Source organism: Trachinotus anak, unplaced genomic scaffold (genome assembly GCF_046630095.1).
Source record: "Trachinotus anak isolate AG129_WGS33_773 ecotype Australia unplaced genomic scaffold, CSIRO_AGI_Tana_v1 ptg000007l, whole genome shotgun sequence".
Taxonomy (NCBI): Eukaryota; Metazoa; Chordata; class Actinopteri; order Carangiformes; family Carangidae; genus Trachinotus; species Trachinotus anak.
In genome coordinates, this window is record NW_027273858.1 from 16,234,773 (window position 1) to 16,254,625 (window position 19,853).

The 19,853-nt window shown below is 41.8% G+C and overlaps 1 protein-coding gene across 7 annotated transcripts; it reads right to left on the minus strand.

Moving 5' to 3' along the window:
- Positions 1–371: 371 nt before the first annotated feature.
- Positions 372–19,054, minus strand: lrrfip2 (leucine rich repeat (in FLII) interacting protein 2). 7 transcript variants are annotated; one of them, XM_071481014.1, is made up of 27 exons: positions 18,869–19,054; positions 17,406–17,566; positions 12,312–12,398; positions 11,808–11,867; positions 11,112–11,171; positions 10,930–10,968; positions 10,679–10,750; positions 9,843–9,890; positions 9,667–9,735; positions 9,329–9,418; positions 8,685–8,741; positions 8,269–8,322; positions 8,081–8,137; positions 7,525–7,596; positions 7,113–7,226; positions 6,644–6,685; positions 6,013–6,144; positions 5,475–5,546; positions 4,409–4,579; positions 4,202–4,294; positions 3,706–3,798; positions 2,897–2,998; positions 2,098–2,230; positions 1,697–1,867; positions 1,526–1,605; positions 1,302–1,406; positions 372–1,218 (listed from the first exon to the last, which is right to left on the minus strand). In XM_071481014.1, exons 2-27 carry the CDS (start codon positions 17,493–17,495, stop codon positions 1,108–1,110), a joined length of 2,274 nt encoding a protein of 757 aa, XP_071337115.1. In that variant the 5' UTR covers positions 17,496–17,566; positions 18,869–19,054; the 3' UTR covers positions 372–1,107. The 7 variants fall into 7 exon arrangements, with proteins under 7 accessions (XP_071337115.1, XP_071337116.1, XP_071337117.1 ...); XM_071481015.1 differs by lacking the exons at positions 10,679–10,750; positions 10,930–10,968 and having other exon boundaries at positions 18,869–19,037; XM_071481016.1 differs by lacking the exons at positions 8,081–8,137; positions 8,269–8,322; positions 8,685–8,741 and having other exon boundaries at positions 18,869–19,037.
- Positions 19,055–19,853: the final 799 nt, after the last annotated feature.

The following is a 19,853-nucleotide window of genomic DNA, read 5'->3' on the forward strand; positions in this document are numbered from 1 at the left end:
CTGTGTACGTATGGAAAGTTGGGTGAGTGGTGGAAAACTGTATTTCTATGATTTATGCTGTAGCATAAATGATCCTCGCTGTGCCGCTGTCTTTATTCCAGTCACAATAGCTGATTTAGAAACCGAAGTTAAGAATAAAAAAGAAAATTTCAGACTGAAAAAAAATGACCTCGACTTTTCCTACTGTGACTCAAAACTACAACAAAGGAGAGATTAAATATTCTGAAATAACACTGGTATCAAATCTATGCCGATATTTATAAAACTACAAAGGCCACAAATGAACAACGGCCACACCTCATTACGTTTTGATGATGCAGATTTGAAAAAGTCATGGAAAAGCAAAGAAAAGATTCAGATTGTATACACTGTTCTGTAAATTACACATTTATTGTCAAGAAATCTTTTAAATATTTGAAAAAAATTCAATGAAACCGCAGCAGACACAGTTGTTTCTATATATTTTCAAATAATGACTGCACCTTTTCTTAAATACATCATTCTGTACCTGTTAAAACGATTATTGTTTCATTGAGCGGAGCAGACCCCCAGTCTCCTAGTGTGAAAAGGCACTTCACTGTGTGAGGGGAAGCAGAGAAGGTGCAGGGCTGGAGCAGCCGTGAGGGATGAATAGTTTAAAAGCATCATTATACTCATTCATGCAACTTATCAAAAAAAAAAAAAAAAAGAAAAAAAAGGATAATAAACAAAACAAAGTACAGCCAAGCACCCAGCCAGAGAGAAATCAAATCTCATGGATAACATGATGTAGTACAAAGTTCTGAAAAATTAAGTAGTGACTAGAGAAAATTCTTCAGATGTATCTCCCAGCAACTTTATAGTTTTATTAATTACATTTCTGAGTCATTCCTCTGAAAACACTGGCAGCTCGCCAGATAACACCGACACTTCTGGTTTAAAAAAAAAAACAGACACAGTTCCGTTTTTTTTTTTTGCCTGTGCTACAAGTTTGTTTTTTAAGTGTTTTTGGTTAGCTACAAATCTTAAAGTGTTACAGCTGAAAATGGAAATGTGCTCCAGACGCAATATGGCAGTCAGAGGTCTGAGGTGCGAGTTTAAGGGCTTCTGTGGTGACGCTGCCTTGCCTCACTGCTGTGACAGAAGGGCGTTCCTGTTGGCCTTCATCTTCTCAAGGCGCTTTACTAGGTGGTTGTTGGTCATCTCCATCTCCTCTATCTTATCTAGAGCAGTGCGGAGCTGTGGGGGGAACAGAGGACAGACGTTACATTCAGCCTGCTGATGTTTCACGCTAGAAAATGCAAGCTGGCCAGTGTCTTTACCTCTCTTTGAAGTTTCCGCTTTTCTGCTTTAAGTTCATCCTCTATTTTCTCTGAGTTATCTGCTGCTGACTTGTACCTGGACACTTGCCCTTCAAGTCTGTTAATCTGAAAAACAGACAAAAAGGATTACAACTAGTGACTTACATCTTTTTCATATTTCTGTGATTATGTTCCTATAATTCAACGTCAACTCTTATTTGGTTCAACATTTCTTTTTCACTCACATTTTGTTCCATTGTACCCATTTCCTGTTCTGCCTTAGAAAGCTTGAATTTGTATTCACTAATCTGTCTGTTGGCATCTCCTACAGAGAAAGCAGAAAAGTTTGAAATATAGAAAATGTTCAAATGGTCATTTCATATGTATGTAGATGCACAACTGTAATGCCAACTTACTCTGCATCTCAATAAAGTGTAGGTCTGTACCGTTCTCCATCCTCTCCCCGTCTGTGTACGCACTGTCCACCTTTGAGTGTTTCTGTCTCTCCTCCTCCAGCTGATTCTTCAGCTTCCTGATCTGAGACAACAGTTCATCCTTCTCCTCTGCCAACTTCCGTAGCCTGACATCTACACAACAACAGCAGGAAAATTCTTTTAACTGATGCTATTTACTTGAACAAGGAAAGTCAGTGTGTAACAATTGCATACTGCTGCAGATGTTGCTTGGACAAACATGTTGGAATACAGGATCGCTGATGTGGAAAAAAGGTTGTGTTCCTCTTATGAAAGGCTTTGGTACATGTAAATACACGCCTCGTCAGATCCTTTTATTTAGAATTCATCATGTTCTGACTCACCCAGTGGGCCCTCTCCTGCAGACTCCAGCACCTGGGCGGCCTCCTGGGAGACCACAGTGATCCCTGAGGACAGAGGCTCATGGTTGACATCTCCGTTTGGTGTGCCGTCTGGGATGATGACCAGCCCATGTTTCTGTTGAGGAAAAAAAAAAGCTAATTACACAGGGGTATATATGCAGTATGGAGCTTAACACTGGGGGCCTAACTTTGCATTAATCAAAACCTGACAGCACAAACTAAAGAGTGCGTGTCCTGTTCTGAAGCAGGATGCGTCTGGATTTGCATGATCAAAATAATGAGGACTTCTAATGCAATTCTGGCTGTGTTCAGGCAGGTTTGTACCACATGTTTTATTTTCATTAAAACATGTGCTATATATATATATATTGCTTCACACTGCATCCTAAATAAATTATTTTTGTATCTGTTTTTCAGTCATGTGCACAACAACTCTGACATTTTAGCAGTGTGTTCTATGTGTTTCTTTTTTACCATGTGTATGCACAATAACAGGTCCTGACTGATGTGTTTGCCGCTGCGGGAAGTTACCGTGGTGACATTACATGCATGAACAACAAATCCATCAGTCATTTGATACAGGGCACATGGTACCAAGAAATACGAAGAAGATAAGGTGGAAAGAAAAACAAAGAGGAGGAAGTAAAAAGTACAACGCAGCAGCAGGTTTGAAAGCATTCAATGGCTTCCAACCAAAATAGAAAGAGTAAAGAGCATTTCCTTGGCCAAAAAGTCATTCCTCTAACCTTGTTTTCTTCCTTGTGGGACTTAGCGGACCTACCTCTCCTGCTTTGGCCTTCTCCTTGATGTCAGCAAGCTCATCTCTGAGCTCATCTCTCTCATTCCTAATGCAATCAAAGTACTCTTTCTGCCTCTCTAGGGCCTGGCCACACAGACGAGAGAAGACAAGAGAGAGTAAAAGAGGCAGAGAAGTTGGATAGACTCTGGACAGACATGCAACACCACATGCCACAGCAAGACATGTCCCATGCACAAGACATGCACTGTGCACTTAGAGACAATAAAAAGAATGTAGAAACAGAGAGTAAACAAAGGGATGAGGACAAGGTGACATGCTGAAAGGAAATGTTACTGGGGAAAGTTAAGAGGAGAGGTAGAGCACAGGGGCTGATAAGTTTGTTAGGAGGGAGATGATTTCTTCTGATTTTGCACTTTGTGAAAAGCTACATATAAGTACAATGCTTTTATCATTAAGAGTCTGGCTTTATGAACTAACAAGTTAACTGATCCACAGGTGGAACATGCATGTCATGCTAGAGATTTACATAACAATCCTAAACAAAAAAAATGTATTTTGCAGAGTGTGCACTTCAAACCTTAACACAGTGCCAGTGCACTTGCATTGTAAGCTGAAACTGCAGGGTCCAAGCTGAAAACACTGTTATTCTGACATGCAAAAATCCAAACTGTGAATGTGGGTCCACGTATTGCTAATGCCTAAGAGTCTCCATCATGCAGAGACAGCATGAGAGGCAAAACAGCTGGATGTACGCCATGTCTACAGGCTGAAAAGCACAACCATCTATTGCCTCTCATATTCTGTCAGAGCACTTGCGTGGGACCTCCTACCCCAATCTTTTTGTCCTTCCAGTTTATCGTTTCCTGCAGGTCAAACACCTCTCTGGTGAGGGCATCTAACTTAGTCTGCATTCGCTGGCTCTCCTGGAGCGTTGTTAAGCAGTGACAAGATATCAGAGCACAGAATAAGAACACAGTCGGAAAAAAAATGAATGGAAAAAAGACAAAAGAGAAACTGCACATAAATACATACAGATAGAAAAATGCCCAGTACAAACAAGTGAAACAAGGTGAGAAGAGACTACACTGAGGAGATGATGCTGAGAGAGGAATGAATGATAGTGTTCAGAGTCAGACAGGATGATGACACAGAGCTAAATGTGAGAAGGGACAGAGCAATAGACTGGGAGAGGACTCAGAGGCAGGCCAGTGCCAATCAATCCTTATCAAAATTCCTGCAGAATAGTCTCCTCTGCAGCCAACACACTGGTACCAGCACCTTTCGAGGGGTTGACAGAATGATGTGGCTGACTGATGTGGTCCTTACTTCTATAAGCTCATCTCTCTGGCGGATTCCCTCTTTCAGTTCTTCTTGTTTATGCTGCAGGACTGTACATGTGTGCTTTTGTCTTTCTAGTTCCTGAAACCAAAGACAGAACACTTTAGCCACCACCCTTCCATATAAGTATTTTTTCTTACTTTACCAACATGAAATTGATCTCTGACAAATTATTTAACATGACTGATATTTCACCTTTGACTTTTCTTCCAGCTCCCTCTTCATCTCTGATGTTTGTTCCTCCATCTCCTCTATGACGTCCTTTAGCGTGTCCACTTGATAGATGAGGTTGGCTTTGTCGTTATCCAGCTGTGCGTTCGATACCATGGCTTTCTTATACTTCTCCTCCACCTCTGCAAGTGACTCCTGATATGGGTAGAAGCATGTTAATAAATGGAGTAAACAAATTTAAAATAGAGCTCACCTACATGCATCAGGTGGGCTCTGTAGTATGAAAAGAATTTGTTTTTGTAACACATTTAACACACCAAACATGCTACAAACTTCATGTCTTGTTTCTAAATGAAAGATTAAGTAATGGCATAATTCTGTACCACCTGTTGTGATATTCTTCCATTTTAAACAGGTTGTTTGGGACTAATATTTGATGTGCAAGTGGTGACAATAAACTAACAATAATTAGAATGCGATGAATCACTTTAAGGAGTGAAACAAGGCAACAGTGTGAAAAGGGGATCTGAAAGAGAGAACTAAAAGTGAACCAGGCAACAAGATAATGAAAAGGAATCTAGCTAAAGTGCCTCAGCTGTATCGAACTCTACAAAGAACAAGCCAGGAGTCAGGTGTGTTAGTAAACTACTCTTATTAAAAAAATATACCTTTCTCCTAAGAGAAAGGAAAGCTGTTGAAGGTGACTGGAGGAGTCAAACCAGGGCGCCATCCAACACTGAGGCAACGACAGCCCGGGTGGAAGAAGAGCCTCATAATTGAAAGCACTGCTGTTATCTGTCAGCAGGTGGAGCTTGTTGCTCTTCTTACATCTCTAAACACAGCTGAAGTGTCACTCACAACCGAAGAGTGGGATCAAAACAGGAAGTAAGGGAAGATCATGCAGAAGAAAGGGTCATTACGCAATTCAGACTGGGAGCACGCAAAGACATGGCTGTGGTGTTAGGAGCTAGGGGGGGGGGGGGGGGGGGGGGGCACAGTGGGGTATGAGTGGGGGGGCAGGGGAGGTTAGTGACGCCATACTGCTCCCAGAGGACAAGAGAAGGCATGCTGTGAGCTCAAGCCCCTCTACCTTCAGCTCTTTAAGCCCTTGCATGTACCGCCCTTCTACATCCTGAATCTGGTCCTTTAGTTCATAGATATCCTGTAGGGCAGATGGAAGGAATGGTTGGGGTGAACTGGGGCATCAGAGAGGGTGGGGAGCATCAAGGAGAGATAACAAAGCACCCGTGCTGCCATCTCAAAGACAGTGTAGCTGGCATACACATGACCACCCAGATAAAAGGAACAGCTACGTAGGACACATGTCAAATCCAGACCTCCCGTGCATACTTAAAAGAAAAACGGTTAAAGCAGACACTTAGAACAGCAGGGAGGGCACAACAGAGGCAATGCTGTGGGAGGTTCATATGCAGAAGGAACAGATGTTTACATAAATGGCTCAAACATAGAACATATGGATTTCAGCGCTACGAGGATGTGGTGATGATGACCAGCAGAGTGTAAAACAAGTACTATTTCAATTCATAAAATTCATTTGTTTGCATTTCTAATCATTTTATTGGAGCACATGTACAGAGAGTTGACACTGTGTGTGGTGTACACCTTACCCTAAGTTCACTCAGACTGGTGTCGGGCTCATAGACGCTACCGGTGTCTGCGCTGCCCCGCCGTGACGAGGTGCCACCCAGCGATGCCAGGGTGGCTGCGGAGAGGCCTGGGGTGGCACAGCGGGAAGATGGCTGCAAACGCAACGTGCCATAGAAGTCAGAGTCAGAAAACCCCCCAAAAATAGCACAGCACAGCAAAATGCAACACAACTTCTGACATATTATTCAACACCATTCCCTGATCTTGCAGGGCTCTTAAGTGATTCTGTCCTATTCAAATCCTCCTGAGGGAAGAATCGTCACTGTCATGTGCAGCGTCATGTGATTTTATAAACTTGACAAACTAGCTCACAATAACCACAGGGTTTGTGTACAAAAGCCAGCTTATGCTTCTCTGTTGATGTGTCGCCTTGGTTACAGTGTAACTACATACTGTACTAATTTATAGGTCAGTGAAGGATTTTACCTATAGACCTCCGGTGTCTAGTGACATTCTTGAGCAAACCTACCTCAGTGGTCCCTATATGTGGCTACTAAGCTTTGAAACAAAGGCAACATATGAAAGCATATTCTAGTGCTTGTTGAAGATATTGCATTAATAAAGTATAGTAAAAAATAATGGTGCACTCACCCGACTATAATCTGAATACTGCTTGTCACATTTTTCATCCAGCTGAAACAGAAAGAAAATGTACTATGGAATTAGTTGCACTTTATTTTCAGCAGCATGCGTCTTGTGTGGTCATGCTTTGGGCTGTGTGCTTTATCTATAAACCGGGGAGTTAGTCCATGAGCTAATATAAGTCAGGGATAAGTGCTGCATGTTCACAGATCACACAGAGTTGACAACCAGACAAGCAAATTAAACACTGAATGAATCACACCACTCCATTAATAAGATACTCAGTCCATGCTGCTTCACACTGGAGTCCCATCTACTTCAGCTACCCTTACATCAGTGTATTCATTTATAAGGTTGAAAAAAAATGAAGGATGTGGGATGAGTTTTGAAAACCAAAACTTATTTTTAATCATGCATCATCATTGGTGCTGCACTGCATTTCCCAGCCCACTGCTGTGAGCTTAGTTTAGCCACTTACAGCGTCCAGATCTGGAATGCTCAAATCATCGAGGTCAGACACAATACTGCCCCTCCGGTTGGAGCGGCTGAAATAATCAGCAGCCGACTCACTAATGTCTGAGAAGTCAGATGACTGCTTAAAGCACACACAGGATGAAGATGACAGGCAGAGGAATAAATAACAACATGGTCCACAGAGGAAAGATCATCAGAGAGGAAACGAACAGAAGAAAAACAATGAAATATACAGCCAGAGAAAATCACACCATCATGGTCAAGACATTTAAAATTTATGATAGGTATGAAGCTGATACTCTCACGCAGTACAAAAAATAGAAACAGTTGAAAAAAAGCTTTGATTACTAGATCATCAACTACTGTGAGTTAGAGCATCAGTCTAGATTTTCCATAGCCCAGTCCCTACAGCTCACCGCACTGTCCCTGCGGCCTCTGCTGAAGCGCTCCTGGGACACGCTGCTGACAGTGTCGTCATCTGAGGAAGACTGAGAGGAATACGCACACATACAAACACACAAACACAAACACGCACATAATGAAACGCCAAAGTAAAGTCGAGGATGGCTGCATGCCCAAGGCTTTCTCTGACACACACGTCTTGTTCAAGTAGCACTCCACACACATCCAGTAGCGTACCCTGTAGTCAACAAATGATTGGATTACACTAAAGAGTGCAAACCTATAAGTAATGCCATTTCATGCAATTTGGATAATCAAGCAAATACACCAACTGGAAGCAAGTCAGATAAGACAACCTTGCTACAACATCTTAGCCTACACAGCACAGCAGAAGAAATTCTGAGTTCACACACCAAGCTGTGGCCAGTTTAGGATGAGTGGTCATCCTTCTCCATAGGAGGAGGGAGGCCTAGTGCTAAGGGGGAGCGAAGGGGAGCCTGTTAGCAGTCGGTGTCTGCATGTGGTGTTAGCTGACATCATGCAGGGTGGCGGTGGTTACAAGGTGCTCACCACAGGGCTGCTGCGAGTGGAGCTGGCTCCAGAGGAGTACCAGCTGTATTCAGAGGGCTGTGGGTGGGAGGAGGAGGACAGGAGAGGGGATCGACATGAAGACAGACGTTAGGCCACAGGCGCTACAGTATGCAGCTGTGGCAGTGAAATTGCTGAAACGCTGTTTGACAAACAATCAGAAGACTTACAGCTCTTGAACTGTAGCCCGAGCCGTAAAGACCAGTGTCGTCATAAATAGAGGCCTGAGGGCACACGTGGGAGACAATGCTGGACTCAGCAAAACACGACAAGCTGCATAAATCTTTGACGCACTAGCTATGTAGGCTGAGTAGAAAGACTTTCTCTGTGCCATGCAGTAATGTATTTCCAGCATCAATTTGTTTCAGTGTCGTACAACAAAAGCTTCACACAAACTACTGCCTTATCTAAGTGAAGCACAAATCTCTGGCCACCGTCAAGTCCTCAGAGTGTCTAGGAGCTAAATATAAGCAGCTGGGCATCCTATCAGATGTATGTGGCCACAAGAGGGGGGGGGGGGGTCTACATCTGAAGGTAACTAGAGGCATGCAGAGAAATGCTGGCCACACAGTGAACAGAAACTGACCGTGCTGTGGCTGCGAGTCAGCCCCGTGCCAGTGGTGGAGGACAAGGAAGTGGTGGCCTGTTGGAGAGGAGGGGGAGCAGGGAGTGGGAGGGGGATGGGGGGGTGGGGGTCAGTTTAAAGGACAGAGGAGGGCTGTAGTGGGAATGTGAAGTGCAGAGAGACTAGAGAGCTGCTGAGAGTGGAAACAGGATGACTGTTTTGCTGACACTGTAGCATTAAGAGCCTTCAGCTCAAAGTGATGAGTGGAGAAGTCAGGTGAGGTGACTGTTTTAATGCTGGTAGAGCAACGCCTTTGTCAGTCAGCAGGCGATTTACATGAATTCAAATGATCATAAGAACTGTGGAGTGGATAGATATCTTAATCAAAAAGTCAAGCCATGGCTTTCTACTACTATATAACTAGGCAACATTATGTACAATGACATGTTTATCTCTTGGCTTTGATGCTTTTATGACAAAAAAACAATAGCCCTTATTGCAGTTATATAACACCTACGTTAGACACATAAATGTCTAATAAACTAGACCATGCAGACAGGTGTATGCTGCTTCAACTGGTGTTCACTTTCACCTGGTGTCCTTTAACCACATCAGCCTATGTATAAAAAGGCTAAAAGTTGGACAGCACTTAGAGGATGACTGACCCGGGGCTGATAGGTGGAAGTGGAGAGTGAAGGTGGTGGTTTGGTCTTCGTTAGGCTGGTGTAGTTCCTTTGATCATGGTACAGACCAGTCTGGAAGAGTCATAACATAATATGACCTCAAACAAACACTGACATAACAAATTTTAGCCTCACGTGTCAGACACGTTAAACACTGCTTGATCAACATCAATGTGACACTTTAAACTGTAATAAATAGTCAGTTTTATCAGGGATGAAGTCGATCAACAGTAAATCATCACTGCAAGCCACTGACATTAGTCTACACTGCCTCCATGCTTGAGGCTACAGAGACACCAACACTATGAGAGTCCACTGACCAGCAGGTCCTTCTTCGAGGAGCTGGATGAAGACTTTTTATGACCATGCAGGTCACTGTACACAGAACTCTGTTCAGCCCAGAAAAAAAGGTAAAAGAAACCCTTAAATGAGACAAAGGACTAGAAGAAAAGCATAGAAACAATGATGAATGGATGATCAACACACATGTACATACAGTGGAGCGGGAACTCCTGAGGTTGGAGCTAATGGAAAGGCCATCAGACTGAAGAGAGAACAGGGGTCAGAAGAGTTATGAGCAGAAGAAAATCAAACATCTGAGAAGCTCTGAGCACAGCTGGTTAGACCATGTCTACACTGGCAAAGCACATTTTATGTCTCACTAACACTATGTTAGTTGTGCAATATGTTAAGTAATCCCACAGAGCAACTGACAAAGCAAACCATTTATTTTCCTACACCTTGCAAAGGCCACAGTGAAGGAACAAAAACATTTGTCAGTTTGTATCAGCAGGTACAAATGTAGTCTATCAGCACTTCTATTCTCTATATAGTCCTGTTGAAAACTGCTATTGGCAGCGTGTTTCTGTCCATACTGTTGTTTTATTTCAATACAGTTTAACTGACAACTGCCCAAATGTCTTTTAAGGTACAAATTTCTAGCACAACAACAATGGAAATTTCGAAGCAAAACGTTTCACATTATGAAAATCTTACTCAAATTTTTGCATCAGTCCATCAGAATCTCACAGCAGCATGATCAAGAATGTGGAAAAGAAAGGTAGACAGACCTCTGCAGGTACAACCTAATCTGTCATATCCCATCTTCAGTATGAAGGGGATATAACTGGACCACAAGTAGATGAAAGTGGATGCATCACTAAAATTTGAGAACTCTGTCTATTGTTGAACACATTAGTTAATTCTGCTTGGCACAATAAAGTTAACCAGACCTGAACTCTGGTTACATGCTGAGAATCCAGGTATTCAACCTGTTGTCAGACTCCACACAAATGTACATTATGCTCTCACACACATGCACACACGACGCACCAAGCCATCTCTTCTACGGGAACTGGATCGACTTTTACTAGAGCCCAGGTCACGTATTGCCGATGAAGTTGACTTCAAAGTAAAAAAGACAAAAATAAACTTTAAAATAAATCTTCTCTAGGACAAGTATGCAGTAATCCAGAAAATTATTTCATCCTAATGTATTACTTCAACAAGTGCTTTCACATGTCAGAGTGCCCCTATGAGAGCAGACTCATAACAATACCGGCAGAGGTGTATTATGTACGCACCCTGTAGCTGCGGACTGACATGACATCATCATCCAGCCCCTGTTAATGTGGAAACATGGAGTCACAGCAGAAAAGCAGACAGAGAGGAACATGGGTGATGAGAGATTAACTGCGGGATTATAGGAGAAAGAAGAAAGGAAATACAGGCAGACAAAGAGGAAGTGTGTGGGGGAGATACAGACCCGGCGATGACGACTGCTGGCTCTACTACTACTAGAGGCTCTGGCTTTTTCTGTGTCAGCCTGGAGTCAGAAAGGAAAGTTGGTAAAAGTAGGGAGGCTCAATCACAGGGATAAATAAGGTCACTGAAATCCTTAACAGTTGCTATGCAAAGCCCAAACCATGCAAAACAACTTCTGTCATCATGTTTATAACTAACTGGATGTCATAAACATTCGCAAATGTTATTCTCCTTAAGCACAGCAGCAAGATTAATGATACACAAAAACAGCTAATATACTGCACATTTTTGTCTCATCTGCACACTGTGTCTCCTAAATGTGTCCATACACCAACACACAGATTAATTCCATGCAAAACTGCTCCATTAACATTTCAGAACCATCCATCACTTCTGAGGTAGCTGGAGGTTGGAGGAGTAAAGCTAAATGTCGAAACCACCTTCTTGCATGCAGACTAACCCACTCTAAATAAAGTCAAAGGCCAAAGTCTCTACAGATACACAGTCACAGATTACGGTGTCTCCAAAGCAAATACACTCTTGAGGGATATTTCTGCAGTGAGGCATATTTCCACAGTGAGGTACAGTGTAGTCTGTGAGTCAAGTGTAGCTAAACGGATAGGGCTGACTGGGGCTCAATCCCACACAACAGGCTGTTAGTGGACTGTGAGGCTGCAACACTCTCTTGCTTGCCTACCATCCACTGGTGGATCTGACCCCATTTTCTGTTGCCACTGCCAGATGAGTGGTAAGAAAGCTGGACAGAGGGAGGAAGTGCCAGGAAAAACATACAATCATACTTCACTCAAAACTATGAAAAGGTAAAAAAAAAAAACAGAAAACTGGGTGACATTCACTACAGGAATAGAAATTTTTGGTTTCATCTGTAGACATGCAGCACTTATATATTTTTTTCTGTGGGTATGGTTTTGTATGTGAGCTATATGTTAGATTTTTCAAAAAAAATCTTGCAAGACATAGAGCCAAACAGCTCCTCTGCACCAGTGACTATGGATGCAGATGAGCAGCTTGCAAAAACTGTGTCAGTTATTGTAGAAGCTAGCCAGGAAACATGTAAAAAGAACAACAACAAAATTAGAGGAGGAAACAGGGAAAATGAGAGCAGCAGTTAGCTTGCTTGCTGGGTTGAATAATGGTCACAGTCCATCTTTGCCAGTCAGGTCCATTCAGTGTTGTATACCTCTTTCTGCTGCCGTTCAAGTTCTCTCATTCGAATATCCCTGGCCTCCGCCCGTGCCGCCCTCTTCGCTGCCAGCCTCGCCTCCGCCTGTGAGATACAACATGAACACACTTGTCAGCAATGAATGGAAACTGGTGAAGGTGCCTCTCTCTGTGGACATGCCACATGAGTTTAAGGAAGGGGATAGCTTCACTCAAAAAACAATCACACCGGACAGTTTACATGTGTATATTTGGATACTCAAGCCATCTGCTTCCTGTAAGAGAAAAGAGACAGTGGAAAATGTTCACATGCCTTGGTTTTTTGGTATTTCTTTGCAGCATGTGAAGTGTCCCTGTCAAGGCTCATGAGAGCCCAGATTCTTTGCCAAGCTTTAACCAAATTAACCAACCCTTTGATGATGAGGTTAACCTTATGGTAGTGCCGCATAATGTGGTTCATTTTTGAGATAATAAAAAAAAAGAAATTACAAAAGATCATAAAAATAAGAGCTGCATTGTTTTCTCAGATATACAAGCTTGTTTAGAGGCCAGTAATTCCCAGTATCAGAAAAATGTGTCAAGCCCCCCTAATATAAATAGAGTGGACGAAATAACAGAGACATCTGTTCGTATATCACAAAACAATTCAACAGCACAACAAACTGCAGCCTACAAGATGACCACAGACGGGCAATAATCTGGAGACCATACTGCACAGGGCAGGTGACCAGTTTCCTGTGTGAGCTCTGTGATCCTGTCCACAAAGAGTTCTTGGGACGCCTCATCACCAACAACATGTGTTAACCATCAGTTTCAGGAGGATTCATTTAAAGCTCTCATGAGCGAAATGCCAACAGTGCACAAACAAACTGACAGAGAAGTGCAGTATCAAGAGAAAACCGAGCGACTCGCAACTGTTTTTTTCAGTCGGTAAACATGGAGGTGATTTCACAATATCCAACATGCTGAACCTTATGAGGCACAAATAAGTCCAAGTCAAATCTAAACGAAGCTCAATGAACTCTCCTCTGGAGAAGAAGTGAGAAGAGTCATCACACAATTTGCCCCCAACTGAGTCAGAATCTGAACAGGGGCTAATTTTACAGAGTACCTCAGGAGAGGGGTCTAATTTAGGCGAGCCTCTACACAGTCCTGAGGAGTCACACAGGTGACTATGTAGACTATCCTTCCATTACGTCCATATTACTAATTACATTCTCTACATGCCTGAAAACTAAACACCCACCAACAAAGAATGGCACACTTGCTCATGAAGCCCAGCCCTTTATCTCTAACTAAAAGACAGTCCATAAATACTGTTCATGCTGTGTACAGTATCTCGCTGCAGACAAACACTTTCAGCATTCCAGCAATTTCTTATCTGTGCTGCCAGAATAGAAGGCCTGCGGGTATGACTATTCCTGTTTCATGAATAGCCTGAAGTGAACAAACAGTTTTATAGTAATGCTGAACATCCTCCCCAAATTCATATTCTTCTTACCCATACATCTGTTGTGTGAAAGGATTTTTTTCTAATCTAGTTAAAAACAAACACTAATATAAAAAGACACTTGTGGAGGAGGTTTAGGTAGATTTTAATAGTACGAGGAAGTAAGCTGTATTCAGTTGGACAGACTATAGTTTTTTTAAAACACAGTTACGATAACCATCTTGTTTTACAGTGACATCGCAAGAGAGGCAGTGAGTGAAAACCATGGCCCTGGATGATACAATCTGGGGAAAATTAGGTGATGAGTGAGATACAATAATGTGATGTTTTTGTGTGATAGTAAGTTTACTATGCAATTCTTCAGGTTAAACATGGTTTTGTGTACATGCCATGTAGGACATATTGTTTTGAACATTTCTTATGAACACTGCATGATTTTGGAGTCTAACTGATGGTCATAACATAAAAGATGCTTTCTACAAAGTGAAAAAGGAAGTAAAGTTGTGAATGCATGAGGGGGGCACGCAAATGAGAAAGCAGGAGAGACGGCTGGCTCCTGTGCTCTGCACCTGTTGAGCTGTCTGACAGTATGACCTGCTCTGCACAGCAGCACAGCTGAGCTCTCTGTCTCTGTCCTATGTATAGCCTGGCCCATCTGGCCCCAGCTCTCCAACAGCCACATCATGAGGCTGGGGGGAAACCTGAGTGGCAGAAGTTCACTATCAAACACACCTCCAGCACTGTGGGTAATAAGAGGCATTGGTGATCACCTGCTGCACTCAGAGAGTCACTGAGTGTATGATAAATACCAGCTAACACCTAAGTTGGGGTAGCTCCAAAGAAATGTAGGGAATTACTTCTTCTTTCATTCTATATGACTGTAAATTAGATTAAAAATTGATATGTTGGGATTTTAGACTGTTGGTCAGACAAAACAAACAATTTGCACACATCTGGGCTCTAACAAACTACAAAATTAATCAAAAAAATAATCAACAGATTGATCAATAATCAAAATAGTCAACACAATATTCCAATACTGAAAGTGAAATAGAAATTATAAATCAAACTTTATTTATACAGCACATTTTAAATAAATCGAATGCAATTCAAAATGCTTTACAAACAATTTATGATATAAAATTAGTTAACAGTTTATAAAGGCATCGCCAGCTTAATTTGTAAGACATAAGTTTATAACAGGTATATTAAATGTAAGGTGCAGATAATGCTGTAAATGGAATACTTACACATCCCGAAAGAAAAAAAAAAGTGTAAATGCTTAATTTTATTCAGTAATAATCCCTGGCAACTATCTATAAAAGCAGTGGGTAGATTTGTTTAGATAGATAGATAGATAGTCAGTTTTAAAAATAAGCCTGTACATTCACATGAAATGCATTGATGTGGTCTATGTTATGTCAATGACTAACCTTTGGGCCTCTTTTTTAACATTACAAGCACAGACTAGTCCTTGAAAATGTTGACTTATGTGGTACTCACATAAGAAATAAACATAAAGTTTTAATTGTACAATAAAATGCAACTGTTAGAAAACTTGCATTGTCAAGTGATGAAGTTGGATATAACTGGCTGTCTTTGTCCAGTTATTGACAGTGACTTTAGTACGTGCATTGTTCTCTGCAGCCAAAACAGTGTCATGCAGAAAGAGAAAGTGTGTCATTTCCATTGCAATATTGACTTGGTGATATCACTCAAATCATACAAATCATATGGACTATGAACTACAACACCCACACAAACACACTCCCTCTGTACACTGAGGAAAGTCAATGAATGCCTTGTTCAAGTACCATTAGCTCCCTTAGATCCTAATCTGGGGCACAACGGGGATGAGACGATCATCTAATTCTAACACTTGGCCACTGTCAGATTTGTAAGCAAGCTGCTGGTATTCCAAAGGACTGACTGCCCAGTAATGTAAGAGGCTGGTGACGGTGCAGGCTCAAATTCACAGTCATTCTCAGGAGTGATCTCTGCCAAGCACAGACAGGCAGGCTTTAACTTTTCTTAACAACGAAGCACAGACAACACAAAGCAGAAGCTGCAGTGTTTTGATGATTTGTTTGGGAGGGTGGTGATGGGCAACAAGTTAAACACTGACCCCACGAACTCCCTGCACAGTTGATCTAATCTCTGCTTTGCTCCACAAAGAGATTCAGATTTAGGACCTGACTGGGAGGGTCAGATGACTCATGTTTCTATGATTGGCCTGCATGACTATAAAGAGAGCAAATGGAGCCTTGTGCTTAGTGCCCAAGAATGAGGCACTGCACAGCTTTCAAACAGCACAGATGAAGCATTCTTAAAGAGGGCCAAGGCAAATATGAATGAAAAGCTGATTTATCCAGTGGTACATTTACACCAGTAAAATCGAGAAATCATTGCACCTGGAAATTTTCACAGAAAATCTGCAAAAAGTGTGGCAATCTTTGCCCACCAAACATAAAAAAGCACCTTCAAACTCTGAAAATGGTCGTTGCATCTCATGTTTTTAGCCACCCAATTCTGAAAAAAGGCAAAGGAATGGCAGCCCTGCTGTGGAACAAAATGGAATAATCCCAGGGCAAGTTGTTACAGGCCCGGCAGCTTCACTCCTCTGCCTGTGTTTCCCCCCCAAACAAAAACACTACAAGTCAAGTCAATTTCTCTGTGGTCTAAACCAGCTGTCCCCACTCGCTGAGGCTGAAACACTAATCGACTAGCAAAACCTGAGTATCCACATGTAAGTATATGCTTCAGAGTCCCAATTTGCTGACACAGTTCTGACCATCACAGTTCAAATCAACGTAATTGGTTGCATAACAGATTCACTGCACCTTTCTGTTTCACCTTTCTGGCTGACAAAACAACTGGGTGAGAGTTTTGTAAGCAAGCCTGAAATTTGACACGACGCATCATCTGCTGATCTATTGGGCCCTGCATTAAAATCTGAGTCTAGTCCCAACAATCTCACACAGACGGCTAAAGTATGCTGATTTAATATGTGCCCTAATATTTCAGTTTTTTAAAGTTCAACAAGCCAAACAAGCCAAGCCAAAACCTGTAAAACTGTAGGCTTATTTAAAATTTTCTCAATCATATCTGAACTACTTAATTTTACGCCATCATCATATTAAAAAATCATCAGGCTTTCAAAGGACAATACTGAAAAATCATCAAGATTTACTGGTGGTTTGAGAGATGCTAGCTGAATAAACTGAAATAAATTGCTAAGTAAATGTGAAGATGATCAAAGTATTTTCTTTAGTTTAAGTAATGACATTGATACAATAAGAGTTACTGGTAGAACTACATTAGCCTACATACACATCAATGTTTTCGGGTGTCAGTAAAAACATTTTAAAATATGACATAATTTATTCTCTTTATTGGCCATAGTGCAGTGTCAAACAATCATATGAGTGCTGATTATGGTTTCAACTGCCTGATGCTGCTCCATTTATTTTAAATTGTCATGGTGCTAACATCAGAGTTAACATCAGAGATTGACAATCAGTGCTCCATTAATGCTCTAAGGGCCCTTTATCTGGATGCGAATAAACAAGAATATCCAAGATGGATCAAATCATGTTAGTATTGATTCATCCCAGTATGCTTCAATATGGAAAAATGGGTGCATGTGATTGGGTATGAACTTACCTCTCGGGCAATGCTACTCAAGGCCTCATCCTCTGCTGAGAACCGATCTTTCAGAGGGGCACGCTTTCTACCAGAGCCTTGTGTCCCCATGTTGCTTCTGCAACTGTAGCTCCACCAATGATGTATAAGGCCAAAAAATACACAAGACTGTATGTAAATACCTAGAGGGGAAAAATGGAGGAAAAAGAAACTTCAACAGGGTTATAAACAAAGTTAAGTGTTGTGAATAATCTGAAATATCCATTAGAGCTGTCTCCACCTTCAACTATATTTCACTGTGTATGGTTTTATGCACCGTAATCTCTCTAACAACCCATACTCTCCCTATCTCTTACTTCCATTCCTGCAAAAACAAGACAGTCACTCATGTATGGCACTTACAAGAGCTTTGGATAAACAGTTGTGGCTGACATGAACCAGCTTTAAATGTGACAAGCAGGACCACTGCAGCCTCATAAATCAGCATAACATAACATTACATGACATAGCATAACATAACATAACAATAAAGGGCAGCTAATAATAATGATAACAACAATAATAATAACATTTGAAAATAGTCTGAGCCCATGATTGTTCACTGATTGGGCTTCAGTTGGTGGTATAATAGTATAACAGCTGGTATAATAGTATTCCACATCATCAACATGATGACATGTGTTTAATGAACATCCAGGTGGTATCAAAGTTAACAGATCTTGTGAACAAAAGAGCGCTGTAGCTGGCTGGTACAGACCAGACAGAGAGAAAACGCCTAGATCTGGACCCGGCTGAGTCAGAGGACCCAAGCGAAGAATGAACACTCCTTGTGGGCGTTTGATGATCTAAACCCCGTGGATCCAAAATTAAAAATGAACAGTCTTACCACCTAAGAAACACTGGCTTGAAAAACAATCAATTTGGATAATTCCCGATCAAATGGCAACGGGATGATAAGTTAGCTGTTACGGAAATATTAATGTTTTCCCGGACAGTTTTACACCCACTAACAAAGCTAACATTACTCTCCGTATAGTATGTCCAATAAAGAAAGGGTATAGTAACCACCAGTCAGGTTAAGGCTAAACTTACACCAATATACTGCCCTGTTAGCGTTAGCTAGCTAATTATACTAACGTTAACGTTGACTTCGGTTAGCCAGCCCCTGGCAAGCTAACTAGGTGTGCTAACTAGCATTTTGCCCTCCCGATATTTGCATTAAAAAGTTATAATTTAGCTACCCCTTTTTCGCTGCGCTTCCACTGAAGCTAACTCTCTACAACAGCTATCAAGATATGTCCTTCCCACGGCAATGACCCCCAGCACCGCAGACAATCCTCAGGAGGAAAGGCTAGCGGACCCGTTTAGCTGGGTAGTTAGCCTGGATAGCCAGTAGGGCTACCCTCGACTCTCCTGAGAGACAGCTACTGCAAACTGGCACTGATCCTCCCGTCATTTCCCCGATCCCAAAAACATAACGTTACCTTCGCGACAACTTTTAACAACCCGCGAAACAGCCAAAGTGTTGTCCCTTTTCTCCCGGACGTCTAGTGGCGAGCCATTCGGCTTCTGTTCAGAGATCGGTAGTGTTTTTGTCCACACTGACAGCTGTCATCAGTCCGCCTTTCCGCCGCTCTTCACTGCCCTCCTTACCCAGTTTCCACACACACTGGTTAGCTCCAAGTGTCCCGGATGTTGGGAAAAATTAGGGTGTGATGCTGCCTTCACGGACCGTCAGACACATCAAAATGTCAAGCGTGCCCGACTGCGGGGGAGTCACTTGCACACTACATATGAGGTGACTTTCCAGGACTTAGTTTTTAGGGGCTGACAGCATGGAAACTCTCAACAAGTAATGACGCAAACTGCTGGTATTAATGTTACTATATAAATACCCAACTGTAATACACAATTTATCGCTGTCAATCCGTAGTGACTTCATATCTGATCCAGATTCAACCGATGCGTGAATCTCGTTGCTAAAATTGCCGAGATAATAACAAATATCATTTCTACAAAATCCTTTCTTAACAGTGTACGAGTTTGCACGAATCTGTAGGAACACTGTTTCAGTGCAAAATATAAACTAACCACTTGTAAAAATGATTGTCAGGGAATATTGGTTTTACACTATAGTTTTTCCTTTTTTCTAGGGTAGTTTTCCCCATTTTAGTAAATTACATAGCCTTATAATGAACCCACCTGGGTATAAGATCGTTCTTGATTTTTAAGCCTAAAAAAGTTGCCTAATTATTAGTATTTCAAAGTTCGCCCACTTTCTACCTTTGTCCTATCACATCAGAAAACTTGGTATAAGTATAAAACAGAGAAGTTTCTGGCAAAAATATTGGGTAGGATATATGTGGTCGTTTTTTTTTTCCTCTCCGTTGAGCGCACATCATTTTTGCATACATTTAATGCAATTACAGTGCAGAACCGCATTTTATTACAGATCGTACGGGTCGCTAA

Bases quoted from the DNA above. Each gene is read 5' to 3' on its own strand.
- lrrfip2 (XM_071481014.1), bottom strand. From the start codon at position 17,495: ATGGGGACACAAGGCTCTGGTAGAAAGCGTGCCCCTCTGAAAGATCGG. The intron at 11,172-11,807 runs GTAGGCAAGCAA...TTCTGACTCCAG, and splicing joins GTCAGATCCACCAGTGGATG to GCTGACACAGAAAAAGCCAG. The intron at 6,686-7,112 runs GTAAGTGGCTAA...TTTCTGTTTCAG, and splicing joins GCATTCCAGATCTGGACGCT to CTGGATGAAAAATGTGACAA.